This window comes from Perissodus microlepis, chromosome 8 (assembly GCF_051167445.1).
Source record: "Perissodus microlepis isolate ML-2025 ecotype Zambia chromosome 8, ASM5116744v1, whole genome shotgun sequence".
Lineage (NCBI taxonomy): Eukaryota > Metazoa > Chordata > Actinopteri > Cichliformes > Cichlidae > Perissodus > Perissodus microlepis.
Window position 1 is genome coordinate 17,148,212 of NC_140468.1, and position 14,240 is coordinate 17,162,451.

At 41.7% G+C, this 14,240-nt stretch overlaps 1 protein-coding gene across 7 annotated transcripts; it reads left to right on the forward strand.

Annotated features, from left to right (window-relative positions):
* The first annotated feature begins 486 nt into the window (after nt 1-486).
* brsk1a (BR serine/threonine kinase 1a) lies at nt 487-13,897 on the forward strand. 7 transcript variants are annotated; one of them, XM_084937830.1, is made up of 20 exons: nt 489-1,041; nt 1,084-1,892; nt 2,024-2,118; nt 2,390-2,475; nt 3,148-3,288; nt 3,547-3,663; nt 3,885-3,918; nt 4,933-5,001; nt 5,183-5,329; nt 5,938-5,969; nt 6,080-6,244; nt 6,750-6,847; nt 7,402-7,555; nt 7,709-7,769; nt 8,782-9,412; nt 9,635-9,683; nt 9,804-9,927; nt 10,245-10,455; nt 10,909-10,996; nt 11,283-13,897. In XM_084937830.1, exons 2-20 carry the CDS (start codon nt 1,808-1,810, stop codon nt 11,494-11,496), a joined length of 2,601 nt encoding a protein of 866 aa, XP_084793956.1. In that variant the 5' UTR covers nt 489-1,041; nt 1,084-1,807; the 3' UTR covers nt 11,497-13,897. The 7 variants fall into 7 exon arrangements, with proteins under 7 accessions (XP_084793959.1, XP_084793958.1, XP_084793962.1 ...); XM_084937833.1 differs by having other exon boundaries at nt 487-1,892; nt 10,202-10,455; nt 10,909-10,998; nt 11,297-11,401; XM_084937832.1 differs by having other exon boundaries at nt 487-1,892; nt 10,202-10,455; nt 11,283-11,375.
* Nucleotides 13,898-14,240: the final 343 nt, after the last annotated feature.

Below are 14,240 nucleotides of genomic sequence, written 5' to 3' on the forward strand. Positions count from 1 at the left end.
TTGACATGCAGTTACAATGATTTTTTTTTCCCAGTGTTGATTAAAATATTTTAAACATGCCTTTGTAGTCACTAACTAAAAGTAGTCATACTATAATATTGACATGGTTTGTTTTATAATTGTTACTGTTTATTTTCTATCTTTCTTTAAAAAAAATCAGTGCAACGAAACAGACACAGAATGATTGTTAAATGTTAGTATGATTAAATTATCCACGCTACACTAAGTTGTGCACTTCAAATTTGACAGCTCAAAGGATTAAATGATCAAATAAAACAGGACTCTCTAGATATCCCCTAACGAATTGCGTCTGCATCCGCTCCCTGCGTCCATGTATGAATAAAAGAAAAATAATAATAATGATAAATGTCGATGACAAAAACAGTAAAGGAGGTGTCCGCTGCAACTCCCGGGAGCCCACTGCGTGGCTTGTGCTGATGTGAATGCAGAGATAGGCGTATTTTGAGGAAGATGATCGGGAGGAGGAGGGCGGGGGAGGAGAGGAGACGAGAGGATGGAGAGGGAGTGAGACCCGGATGCTGATGCGAGTGAGGCGAAGGAAGGAAGAGGGGAGAGAAAATATCGATTTACGGCAAGAAAACCGAAGGGAGTGTAATAGAAGGGGCCTTTACCCTGCGTGAACTGTCATCAGGAGCGAGGAGGGGGATACGGCAGCTGGTTATAGCGCACCCATATCCGCGGATATCAGTGTGCGTGTGTGTGTGTGTGTGTGTTTTGCACCTGTGTACCCGGCGGTGAGGAGAGGAGGACACGCCAAAGGAGAGAAGAGAAGATGCTGTGATCCGCTACTTGCAGGGATGTAGAGAGGGAGAGACGGGAGAGTCAGGGAGGGGGAGGACGGCGCTACGTTAAAAAAAAGATGCTTGTTTTGCGGGGAATGCGCGTTTCACCTCGAAGTATTGTGAGAATGCGGCGGCCGTGTAATAAATCGTACCGTTTGGCGAAGCCCAGAAACTTCAGGCGGTGTCGGTTTTTTTGACAGGCGGCGCGAGCGAGACGGCCGTTCGTCAAGGCGTTGAAGCTAAAGCTAGCCTCGCTGCTGTGTGGGAGAGCGGCGGCGAGGCTAAAATAGCATGTTGTTGGACCTGTGAAACAGGCCTGGCAGTGAGGGGAAAACAGTGATTTCATTTTCAGTGCAAGCATACACTTGACGTATTGGACGTTTTGTCCGTTTACTTAACTAAAAATAATATTAAGCGTAGGAAAAATACATGAATATTTTAAGGCAGACGTGAAAACCTGCTCGTTTTAAGGCTATATAAGGGTAACGTTTTCTCATTAACAGTCATATATCGTTAACGTCATACGTATAACAAGGTGCGAGTTATAGAAATAAGCTAATGTACATAAATAAGACTCGTTAGTTTGCCTACTTTAGAGTAGTGGTTGGTATTTAACGCAGAAAACACCCTAGAAACTTAATGCCATGTCAGTTCCCCCCGCTTTATTCTACATATAGCAAGATGTTTTGTAAAAAAAAAAAATAATTAAAAAAATAAACATCATGTTTACCGTGCTGTCTCGGTTTAGATGAAAAACGTCCACCCAGGTGTTGTAAATCAGCAGCAGTTTTCACTTCTATGGTTTTTTGTTTTTTTCACGTTCATGAAGTGACTTCAAAGAAAGTCCGTGTTACCGCTGACATAAAAAGACAGTCGTTCTAATTTGAGCATCGTCTTGTGTCCCACAGTAACTTCTGTGTAAGCTGTACAATATCACAGTAATTGCAATAACTACAGTGCAGTAAGTAGTAATAATTGTGTGTTAGCCTCCAGTTAAGAGCAGTATGAGTAAGGAACTGTCTCTAAGTCAGTCAGCTCAATATGTTGGGCCCTATCGACTGGAAAAGACTCTGGGGAAGGGACAGACAGGTGAGTATTGTCGAGTTGTTCCTGAAATTAAAACTAGTGTTTTGTGTAGTGTTTAAACTGTGCGCTTTTATTCTACCCCCACCCGCCACCCTTCTTGTGTTTTATATTGATCTCTCTCATCCAATCTACAGGACTTGTCAAACTGGGGGTCCACTGTATTACGGGTCAGAAGGTAGCCATCAAAATAGTCAACAGAGAGAAGCTGTCTGAGTCAGTCCTGATGAAGGTACAGTCTGACGCTGTTGAAGGTGTTGCTCACAGTGACGTTAATGATGACACTTATATGTATATACATATACATATATATGTATATATATATATATATATATATATATAGCATGGTGTTTTAAGATGTTAACAAAATGTCCCATATTCACCATATTTATCTTCTGTATGAGTTAACAGTTAACCTCCGTTCAGATGTGTGAAAAACAACTCGCTCATGAGCCTCGCTTCAAAATCTTTCTCTCTCTATGCTTTCCCTTCTTTCTAACCAGGTTGAAAGGGAGATTGCCATTCTGAAACTGATTGAGCATCCGCATGTATTGAAGCTGCATGATGTTTACGAGAATAACAAATATCTGTGAGTTCCCTCTGCATTCAGAAAAAGCTTTGCTCTTTGGCTCAATGCAGTCTGCATGCTTTCTAGCTGCATACTAATCTTTGGAGTGGGATGAGTATAAATATTGCAAGAAAAGCTGTAATAATCTGCTGTCGTTACTGTAATTCTCACTTTTCCTTCATCCCCTACTTTTATTCTCAAAAGTGTGTCTTAATGAGGAGTATGTCTCAAATCCTTTAATACCCTTACAAAACAACTGTTGGAGTAGACAGACGGGTTGTCCGAAAGTGAGTACAGCCTGAATATTGTAGTCCTAGTATCCAACATCATAAGCTTATTATATCAAACCATGGGAAGTGTCTAAGTTTAAATAGTTTTTTCTTAGCATCTTGTCTGCTTTTCACTACTTGCACCACTTTTCCACCAACGTGGTGCCAAACTAAGAACCTGTTTCCCACATTTTCACCAAAAGTGCAAACACTGATATCCTTTTCTGCGGGATGGGCCTTTAATTCTCTTCCTGTAGAAACTACATCAAACTTTTGCAGTGTTCGGTTCGGTCAAAAAAGTCGGTTGGTCCTCTAAAAGCACCAGGGCAGAACTGGCTCTGCGCTTGGTCCAGCACCACGTCAGTGGAAAAGCGTTATCAGAATCATAAGTTCAAATTACAATGTTGTCCCTGTTTGTGGACAGGTACCTGGTGTTAGAGCATGTGTCAGGAGGAGAGCTTTTTGACTACCTGGTAAAGAAGGGCCGGCTAACTCCGAAAGAGGCCAGGAAGTTCTTCAGGCAGATCATCTCTGCTTTGGATTTCTGCCACAGTCATTCCATCTGGTTGGTTTTTTGCACCGAGCTGTAATAACCGTGTTTGAGTCAAGTTCATATGTAGGATGTTGATTTAGGGCTCATCTACTGACTTACAAAGCTATTTTGAGCGTTTCTTTTTAAACAATAAAACAGCTGTTGTCTGATGTACTAAATGAGTGAAACACATTATGATTGTGCAAACACATTTTCAGAGTCATGCAGTTGTATTTAATTTAAAGCACCATGTTGACAACAACTCTAACAGTATTGGTTGTATGTGTGCAGTCACAGAGACCTGAAGCCTGAGAACTTGCTCCTGGATGAAAAGAACAACATTCGTATTGCTGACTTTGGCATGGCCTCCCTACAGGTGGGAGACAGTCTGTTAGAAACCAGCTGTGGGTGAGTACCAACTCTGTGTGTGAGCTTCATGAATGATGATGTACATACATAAACAGGGTTATATAATTCAACAGCTTGCAGTATGACTCTGTACATTTTAAACGTTAAAGGCTCCATGTCAGCAGGAAAATACAGTGTCTACAACACAGATCTATGACTTCTTTTATACAGTGCTCATTTTACTTTCACTAATATTAATGGCAAACCTTTTCTGATTTTAGATCACCACATTACGCTTGCCCTGAGGTTATACGGGTAAGTATCCAGCTCTTATTCTCTCTTTCTCAAATGTTCTTGTCTGAAATGCAAATAAAAACATTTTTTTGTAGAGAGATGAATCGCTCCAAAGGTACATGATCTAAACCAGGGATGTCAAACTCATTTTACACTGTGAGACATGTACAGTCCACTTTGATCTTAAGTGTGTTTGATCAGTTAAACTCTGCTTTCTGAGAGTGTAAAGAAGTTAAATCACACATTTAATCTCAGAGATATTTTGATATTTAAAAACGAAGTGCAATTTCAACAATACAGTTTTTCTGCATGCTAAAGAAATGCTGTGTTGGGCTTAAATTGTAAGAAGTAAATATATAAAATTACAGAAACAGTTCTGTTAGTTTATTGCTCAGTCTGTGATTATAAAGCGGAACATTTTTGTTATTTAACAGAGCATCCTTTTTTTTGAAATGGTGAACCCTATGTAAAAATTGTACATTTCTATAGTAGACAGTGAAAAAACAGGAATTTTTTGTCATTTAATTGTTTATCTTTTACTTATTTACTTTGGTGTAGTATGAATGGTTTTTCACAAAGCTGTTAACCGTTTGAAAATACAATAAAAAGTCAAATTTATGCCCCCACATTTTCCATAGCTCTCCAGTGGGCCTGATTGGCGTCTTTGGCTGGCCAATTCTGGCGGCCGAGCCTTATGTTTGACACCCCTGATGAAAACTAACCAGTAACATGACACTTTTAATGTTAAGTTCAGTCTGTCTTTTGAATTGTTTTTCTGAACGTTCACACCTTTTAGCATGAGTAAATCTTTAGGACACTCAGCATTTAAAAGATTATCCAGTGTTGTCGATTCAAATCTGGCTTCATGGTATTTTTAGACTGAGTTTGCCTAAATGGATTTTAGTGTTCCTTTCAGTGTTTTTCATCCTGAAATCAGCCTAAATCATCCTGTGACGGGTGCCAAGTTTTGTGAATCACTTTTGTATTGAAATGGCCGGCGATGAATAAAATCATAAGTGTTTGTGTGTTTGGCAGGGGGAGAAGTATGATGGGCGGAGAGCAGATGTGTGGAGCTGTGGGGTCATTCTGTTTGCCCTACTGGTGGTAAGTCTTTTACTTGTGTTTTCACAGTGCACTTTGGTCTTTTTTTTAAATCCCCTTGTCTTATGTTTTTTGCAGTTCTTTCTTACATCCCACGCTTGCCAGTTTTTTTTGTTTTTTTTTTAATGCAATCTGTTTTTTTGTTCCTTTCTTGTTTTTGTCTCTCTCTCTCTCTGCCCTACAGGGGGCCCTTCCTTTTGACCACGACAATTTACGCCAGCTCCTGGAAAAGGTAAAGAGCGGGGTGTTCCACATGCCTCACTTCATCCCCCCGGACTGTCAGTCCCTGCTGAAGGGAATGATTGAGGTCAACCCTGAAAAGAGGCTCACGGTATGAGACTGCTCACATTAATCCAGACCTCAGATGCAGCATGCATTTACACCTGTTTTCAGTCACCTGCCTTAAACTGGGATTGCCTCTCCTTCTGTAAGATAAAATATATGTTTAATGGGACTCTTACTTTTGATACAAATAATTTTTGTCTGGATTCACTTTTAGATTATCCTTCTTGCCTTTCCTATTATCCTTTTTTGCTGGATCTGCACTCTAGCTGATATTTATGAGGGGCACAGTTGCATTTCGTATGTGTTTTATTGGCGCATTCATTGTAATACTGTACAGTCAGGAAGATGCATTGTAGTGGCAGCTGTTGAAGCATGTTTTGGGGACTTAACTGAGCCATCTAGAACTTGCTCAGTAATATTTCTCACACACACACACAAGTGATTTTCTGATTAAACTTTCAAAAGCAAACATTGCAAAGTTGAAAATGTTTTTTATGATCCAGTTTAATGGGTAATATTCTGCAATCGTGAGATTTGTGGATGTAAAAAAAAAAAAAGTGATGTGAACTGTTTACACAGCACAGCTCTGTGGCCATCTGGCTGTTAACAGACTGTAGACACTAATGGCCCCATCTGCCCTCTCACCCCTTACAGCTAGAGGCCATCCAGAAACATTCCTGGTATCTGTGAGTATACATTCGTTTTCTCATACGTGACGGCTGAAGTGATCGTATTTAATCATGTGCACTACATCTGTGTCATTCCTATGTGCTTCATTTTGTTTGACTCCTACTAGGGGTGGTCGTAACGAGCCGTGTCCTGAGCAGCCTCCTCCAAGGCGAGTTTGTGTGAGGCGAATCTTGTCCCTGACTGAGCTGGACCCAGATGTGCTGGACAGCATGCACTCGCTCGGTTGTTTCCGAGACAGAGTCAAGCTCACACGTGACTTGCAGTGTGAGGAGTAAGTAATTTCTTTCAGCTTCCAAACACGTATGTGGTTTCTAGTGTCAGCTTGAAATGGCTGGAAAAATCAGAACATTTGTGGCATATAATATGCAATGCAGTCACAAGCATGTAATATTTCTTTCAGTGTATATTTTGCTTTTGCTGTTGCGTATTTTTTGTTGTATTTTTTTTCTCCTTTTAACACTCAGCCAGCATATTTGATGTTATGCAACCGATTAATATTGGCCACAAACATCTATCTTTATCTTTTGTCTTATTTGCCTATATAGTGTTGAGGTAGAGGAAGGAGTATGTGGCTTATTTTTAGCTCTTTTCCCATTGGTGTGATCAGTTAAATAAACTGATTGTGTCATGAAATCCATGTCTGCGTGACCGTGTGAACAGCCTACTAAAAGCTAATCGCGTGGCTGTGTGGCATCTATACAGATTTCCTTTTTAAATAAATATTATGACATTTTAGCATTTCATTCACTCTGTATTTTTCTCCCACCCCCCAACAGAGAAAACCAGGAGAAAATGATCTATTACCTTCTGCTAGACAGGAAAGAGCGGTACCCCAGCTATGAGGATGAGGACTTACCTCCGCGCAATGATGTAGGTCAGTCATTAGGGGGCAGGAGGGATCCACTCAAGAGAGGACGCTACAGTTATCGGTCTGAGACACATTTTACCGACTTTTTCAAGAGCGGTGTTCCTGTATGCTCAGTTCTCCTTCCAGTGAATTAGGGATTACTTGAGGTTATGATTTAAACACTATTAAGTTATAATTTTATTACTTGATGCACTGACTGCACTGACTAGCATTAGCATTAGAGATAAAATATACAGCAGTATGGCCCTTAATGTCCTTGTGTTGTAGTTTTAGTCTGTTTACCTGTTTCTTTAATACTATAAGTTGTCGTTGGCTTTTACCATGATTATACCAGCCTTTGCAGGACATCTGCAAGCTTTGTTTATGAGATAAAACTGGAAGGGACAGCAATTCTGTAAATGCAAATGAAGCTAAGTTTATCACAGTCACAGATGGTGCAGTGAGCAAAAGGCCTGTGAAAGAATTAGAATTTTTCAGAAGAAATTCCTGAAGTGCGAAACACAGCACAAAGCTTAAAATTAAAACAAAATTTGTAATGAGTTTATGGTGGCGTTTCTCAGCAGACCCTCCTCGAAAGCGCGTCGACTCCCCTATGCTGACGCGCCACGGCCGTTGCCGTCCCGAAAGGAAGAGCCTGGAGGTCCTGAGTGTCACCGAACAAGGGTCTCCTACACCACCTCGCAGGGCCCTGGACACAGCTGCACACAGCCAGCGGTATAGCATGTTTTTCTTACACATATATAGTACATACACTCTGTATTCTGCAGAATTAGAGTGCAAGACTTCATTATCATACAGTTTTTGTTTTGGGTTTTTTTTTTGGGGGGGGGGGTTAACAGCTTATTAATCTTTGGGTCTCTTTGTCAGGTCTCGCTCAGTCAGTGGAGCATCAACCGGTCTCTCCTCCAGCCCTCTCAGTAGTCCCAGGGTAAGGTTCTGTAAACCAACTTGTTCATACTTTTACTACATTATCTTTGAACACTATACCTGGATCCATAATAAAATGCTAATTTCTGGTAGTCTGCATTTATATTATTTAACTCTCCCCTGTCAGCAATATAGCTTTAAGTCCAGTCTCATATTTGTGTCCTGCAGTTCAGACAGCTGTCAGTGTCAGCAGGGTACTGTGTACATTTTAGCCTCATTGGGCAATAACAGCACTGTAAACCAACAGTGGAAATGACTTCAGAGATATTGTTGACAGACTAGGTAGTAATTTAGTTTACTTCAATTCAGTATTACTCCTTTACCAACTATTGATTCCGTATGTAACAATGCATTGTTTTTTTTGCTGATGTCAGTCTCTACATGAAGCTGCTTTAAACAAAAAACAAATATTCACTCCTCGCAACTCCCTAAAATATCTTTGTAACAGTCTTCTCAGTCATTTTTACACATCATCACAACACAGGTCCCTTAAATGAATTGTCTCACCCAACAGGAGGCTTGCATTTGTTTTCTGTCTTCATGTCACTTTTCTTCCTCCTCATGCATGAGCTAGTTTTATATATGATAATTTGAACAATTTGACAGCTTAATTAGATGCTTTATTGGATAATTAATAGTTTGATCGTGCTTGAAAGTGTATAAAAACAGTCCCTAAAGAGTAAAAAAAATACCTTAATTGGCAGCAATTACTCTATAGTAACACCTTCACTGCCACTGTCCTGTGTCACTGCATTCTTAACCCTGCCACAACTGTCACGAAACCCTCACTTTCAATAGATTTAAAGGGCGCGTACTAAAGACTGAAATGCACTAAATGAAAGACTTTATGATCGGCACTTAGAACTGCATTCGGCACTTTCACTCCTCACAAGATGCACTCTTCTGTCATTAAGCATGATATTCATTTCCATCCTTTCTCCATTTTCCATCCCTTCTCTTTCTTGTTTTCCATGTCTCCCACCCCCTCACCCTGAAAAACCCCCACCCCCCAGTCCTATCAGAGCCCCGTCTTCACTTTCAGCCAATCAGATGTCACCTCTGCCACCGCTTCCCCACTCACAAAGGAGTCCAAACAGGGAAGCACCACCACTCCTCGCTCAGCACGGGCTCATGACAAGCCCAAAGCTCCCCCAAACCCAAAGACCCAGACCTTGCCCACCAAGGGACCCGCCAACCGACCCCACCTACAGCCCATCAAATCCTTGCCTCTGCAAAATCCATCCTCCCGCTCGCCCTCCCCTTCCCCACTCCTGTCACCCATCCCCCGTTTCTTCTTCCCTTCCTCTTCTGTCCTAAAGTCAGTGACTAAGAGCTTCTACCCAAACTCTGCCCACTCTGTGCCGCAGGTCACTCCCCAGGGCTCTCCGTTGCCCACACCCTTGGGCACCCCTGTTCACCACCCTCACCACCCCTCCTCCACCCCGCCCTCCTCTTCCTCGTCCTCATCCTCCTCGCGGGCGGAGGGAGGGGGAGGGGTGGGCTCACTGTCGCTGACCCCACCCTCCAGTCCAGGAGGGGGGAGTGGCATGGCAGCCAGCAGCTCTGCCCATTGGAGGACTCGCCTCAATTCTTTCAAGAACAACCTCCTGGGCTCACCAAGATTCCATCGGCGTAAATTGCAAGGTCAGTCCTGTATGTTTGCTCTCATATTTTGTGGGAGTTATGCTTTTAGTGCGTAGGGTTATAGCTTCAGAAGATTTTTTATTACTTCTAATACACTGATTTCCTTTTTCAGCTTTCATCTCTGTAATCGCTGAGGATTATCTATGAGTTAGTTTTTCCTTTTGCTCCAATCTGTCAAATGTCGATTGCGGAATTTTTGTGTGTGCTTCGTCTCTCTCACAGTTCCTACATCAGAGGATATGTCCAGCCTAACGCCAGAATCCAGCCCTGAGTGAGTCCCAGCTCCTGGAGATAAATATTTGTCGAGGTGTCGTATTTTCACGGTATAAAGCCGTTTGTTTGCGCTGTCTGTGTCTCCTCATGCTGTGTATTTCTTTTGTCTGGCTACCAGGCTAGCTAAGAAATCGTGGTTTGGGAATTTCATCGGCTTGGAGAAAGAGGAGCAGATCTTCGTGGTGATCAGAGACAAACCGCTGAGCTCTGTTAAAGCTGACATTGTCCACGCCTTCCTGTCTGTGAGTGTCTGACTTGGACTGTCCTTCACGGCTCTCGCGATCAAAGCATGGCTCTGGCTGGATCTGACTTGTGCTCTCATACTGTACACACTCCATTTCTCTCATTATTTCAGTTTTCTCTTTATTTAATCTTTATTTGATCTTGCTCACTCGTGGCATGTAGATGGATCACTTTGCTTTCACCAATGGCTCACTCTTTCTCTCTCCTCTCCTCACCCTCACCCTTTGTCTCCCTATACTTACGTCGGTCCCCATACCTCTCCCGCCTCGTAAGTCTGTCGGTCTCTCTGCTTCTTCTCTGTCTCCCCACCACACAGATCCCATCCCTCAGTCACAGCGTCCTCTCACAGACCAGCTTCCGAGCCGAATACAAATCCTCCGGCGGTCCCTCCGTCTTCCAGAAGCCCGTCAAGTTCCAGGTGGACATTGCCTTTTCCGAGGGCGAGAGGGAGCGGGACAGGGAGAGAAACGAGAGGGAGGGCAGGAGGGAGACAGGAATTTACAGCGTGACATTCACCCTCATATCAGGCAAGTAAAGCAGATGCTAAAATTAGCTAATGGTGGATTGAAATGTTAAACATTTTGACAAAACTATGTCGCTCCCTGAAAAAATCTCAATTTTTGGAAATCTGCTCAACAGCTTCCTGCTTTGGAAAGTTATATGAAAGAATCAATAATACTCGTGTCAGCAAATAAAGCTATAGCAAGATGAGGTTTAATAAGTCAAGGGGTTTAAGAGGGCTAATAAGTAAACCTTATAGTAAAATACTCAACATTTCCTGAAATGTTTATGTTTTTGGGCAGTATTTTTAAGTTGAAACTGGGTTCTCATTCATCTGAGAAGTTTGGTTTGTTTTTACCAAATTGAGGGTTTTTCTCTGAAAATAACTTTGGATGTATAAAAAAAATCAGGTGACGTTAAGATCATATTATTTTGGAACAGTACCTACCCTAAGTTAAATGTGTGTGACTCCTCTTCAGGTCCGAGTCGCAGGTTCAGACGGGTGGTGGAAACGATTCAAGCGCAGCTTCTCAGCTCCCATGATCACCCATTGGTGTCAGCCCTATCTGGTAAGATTGCTTAACCACGCAATACTTTTCCACACACTGCTGTAGAAATTCACCCTGTTTCACTTTTAGTCTTTGAGCTGATTTCTAGATCCATATTTGTTTTTGGAGCTGACTATAATAGCTTTGCATGATTCACAGTTCCTAGACTATAGTGAGCAAAGCATAGGGTGGAAGATTAGCTGCCACCTTAATCAGGTCCTTTCATTCACACCTGCATTTCTGCCACTGACCCGTGAAGCCTGTGGATTGTAAACATTCAGAGTGACTTTCCCGTTCTCTTCTCTTGATCCCTTCCCAGATGAGAAGAACAGTCGGCCCCACGGGACCCCCACCCGCCAAAACTCGAGGCGCTCCGAGGGTGGGGGCGACAGGTGCGAGTGGGGTGACCGAGCAGATGGCGGAGGCATAGGAGGCAGCGGGGGAGTTCTGCAGCGCAGAGGCTCAGCCAAAGAGAGAACCCGACTGCTGTCCTCCAACGGAACCCAATCCCAACCGTAGGATAGAAAGTTAGACTGCGCAGCAGGATGCCTGAACTACACCAGAAAGAAGACAGTGTAATTTCATCTCCAAGTATCCCTGCAAGCCATGAGCTACTCCTATTCTTCCTTGTCTAAGTTACTGAAGGTGCTTGACCACAGAGCAAGGATTGAGCCTTTTTCCTCCCCATCATGCACATTTTTTCCAACTCGAGATTCTACCGAGCTTATGATTACCAGGATTCCTACCCTTAAATGAGAAACAAGTGTTAACAAACCGCCCTTTAATGAAAAAATAATAATAACAATACGTGAATGAGCAGTTTGGTATTCATCATAGGTACAGCTTCACAGATCAAACTAGGAATTTTGAAGTGCTAATGTGCATGCCAGTTAGCGAATCAGCCTGCTCAAGGATGCTGATATGATCAGATAGGCTAGTCTACCATATCATCGTAATACAGTATCCAACACCAAAAAAAAAGGAAAAAAAGAAATAACAGTCTTGTGATGGTTCTCGAGATTACTCCTAAAATGAATCAGTGCGCTCATATCACTATCAAGCAACATCTAAACCCGCCCACTAAAAAGAAATATGAATGCATCTCAGCAGAAGAATCCTAAAGAGTTAGCACCCTGCTGCCGCCCCAGTGAGTGGCGATGAGCTCAGTGAAGGTCCTGTTTTTCTCCAGCAGTGTCTCCTCCTAAGGTAAAGAAAACCAACAAAGTAAGCTAAGTAAGTGAATGTGAACAAAAAAAGATATTTTTTTATTTAGTTTTTATTTATGTTTACACATTTCTTTTAAGGATGTCAGTAGCACAGTGATCACAGTAAAGACAGCAACTGAGACACTCCACACAGTGTTTGACAGTGGAAGCTGCTTTTCCGACAGGCATTCATTCAGAGTTAAGTGTTTCGATTCTTTTATATTTGCTTTTTACTCAGAGACAATATGAAACAATGCTTCTAAGATTTTTGCATTGGACCCTCGTTGCTCTGAAGAAAAGTGTTTGAACAGAAATATGAACAGTAATATATGAAAGCTTTGTTTTGTCGTCACTATCCGTGATTAGCTTCATGAACCTCATCACAGCTGTTTGCGCCCAGATTGAATGAGAAGAGCATCACCGGCCTGTGGATCAAACAGAAACCGCCTTTCTCGTCAAGCTTTGTCTCCTGTTGCCATAGTATTCATATACTGACTCATGTCAAAATAAAGCAAACAAACAAACAAAAAAAGAAGATACACAGTAAGGAAATTCATCAATGGGACGTATTCATGATGCTGGACTTTAAAAAAGGTGTCAGCTTCTTGTTGAACAGGACTTCCTAACCCCACGCTCGTTATTTCAGTGTTCACCGACAAGCCAAGTATCCATCGCCGCACCCTTGCTCATCACTAAGAGTCGCCATTCTGCAAGCAGACGTAGCAACTCAAGGCAGTCACATATATTACTCCAGTACTCTATCAGACTAGTCGATGTTCATCACAGTCTTCCATACGGTGCAATATGCAACAAGAGTGCAGAAGGATTTCAGAGAGACACACAGTGCTACACCTTATTATTTTAATGTCATTTTTTCTAATCTGTCGATTTTTCTGTCTGTTGTTTATTTATTTATTTATGGGGGTTTTTGTCATGTATTTGTTTTATAAACTAGATTTCATGCCAACAAAATGTGTCAATAACAAACCCAAGAAACCCGTTCCTGTTCCTGTTATTTACTCTTTTTTTTCTCGATAGCAGCAGTTGCTCTCATCTCACGTCCCCACTGAGCTTTTGTCTGTATCTTGCGTCTCTGTGACTCACACTGATCTCTGGTAACTGGTATCTGTGTGCGAGACGGGTGGGTGGCGACTGAATGAGAGTGGGCTGAGCACTTTGCAGCGGATGCATTTTGAGGTAGTTACGTGTGGATTTTCCCGACTGACCCAGTGATTTTGAACTAACCAACACAGCCAAACCCTAACAGGCCTATGTTTTCTCTGTCACAAACACGCATGAGCACATCAAATACTTGCTTGTTGGCTTTATCTCCTGTGTTAATGCCTTGTCCGTTTGACCTGTCTGTCCCGCTTCCTCACCTCTGTTTTGTTCCCATTGTCACAAGAAGAGAAACTGTATGGAGTTGGTTGCCTCACAGTCCTAAACACACTGATTGCTCACCTCATCTTTCACGTCACCTTCATTTTTCATTGACCCAACTCTGGCTAAGATTGTAAACTATTCTCCATCCATAAGGGTCAGTAGAATAAGGTGTTTAAAAAAAAGAAATGTCTGTATCATAATTTAAATATAAAAAGTGCACTATTATAACTATTGCCTGTGATTAAAAAGAACAATTATGATTGAATTGATGGTCAAAATAAAGAGAGATCCACCTTATTGTTATGGTTACAGTAATAAACCCTAAATTCATATGTGTGTCTGTTTAGTTCCTGTGTAAAAAAAAAAAAAGTGGCTTACTTTTAGGAAGCTTTTCCTTTCTTCATGACAGTTTGTCGTGACACACTGTCACACAAACAGGAAGTGTAATGTCTTATACAGTAATTATAGAATAATATTAAAGATTCTTGTGACCTTCTGAAGTTAGACTACTCAAGGCAAGTTTGATGGAGTTTATAATCACTTTTTTTTTTTTCAATTTAAGCAAACCTTCAGAATAATCTGGTCAACTTGAATCAAGATTTTTCAGAAATATGTGTAAGAGACCTTAATTGCTTTGCTAAAATATAAAACAGAAAACCTATGTTTTATTCTCTT

Excerpts from the sequence above, each read along its gene's own strand:
- brsk1a (XM_084937830.1), top strand. The coding sequence starts at position 1,808 with ATGAGTAAGGAACTGTCTCTAAGTCAGTCAGCTCAATATGTTGGGCCC. Across the intron at positions 5,002-5,182 it reads TTCTGTTTGCCCTACTGGTG|GGGGCCCTTCCTTTTGACCA; the intron begins GTAAGTCTTTTA and ends TCTGCCCTACAG. Across the intron at positions 6,245-6,749 it reads CGTGACTTGCAGTGTGAGGA|AGAAAACCAGGAGAAAATGA; the intron begins GTAAGTAATTTC and ends ACCCCCCAACAG.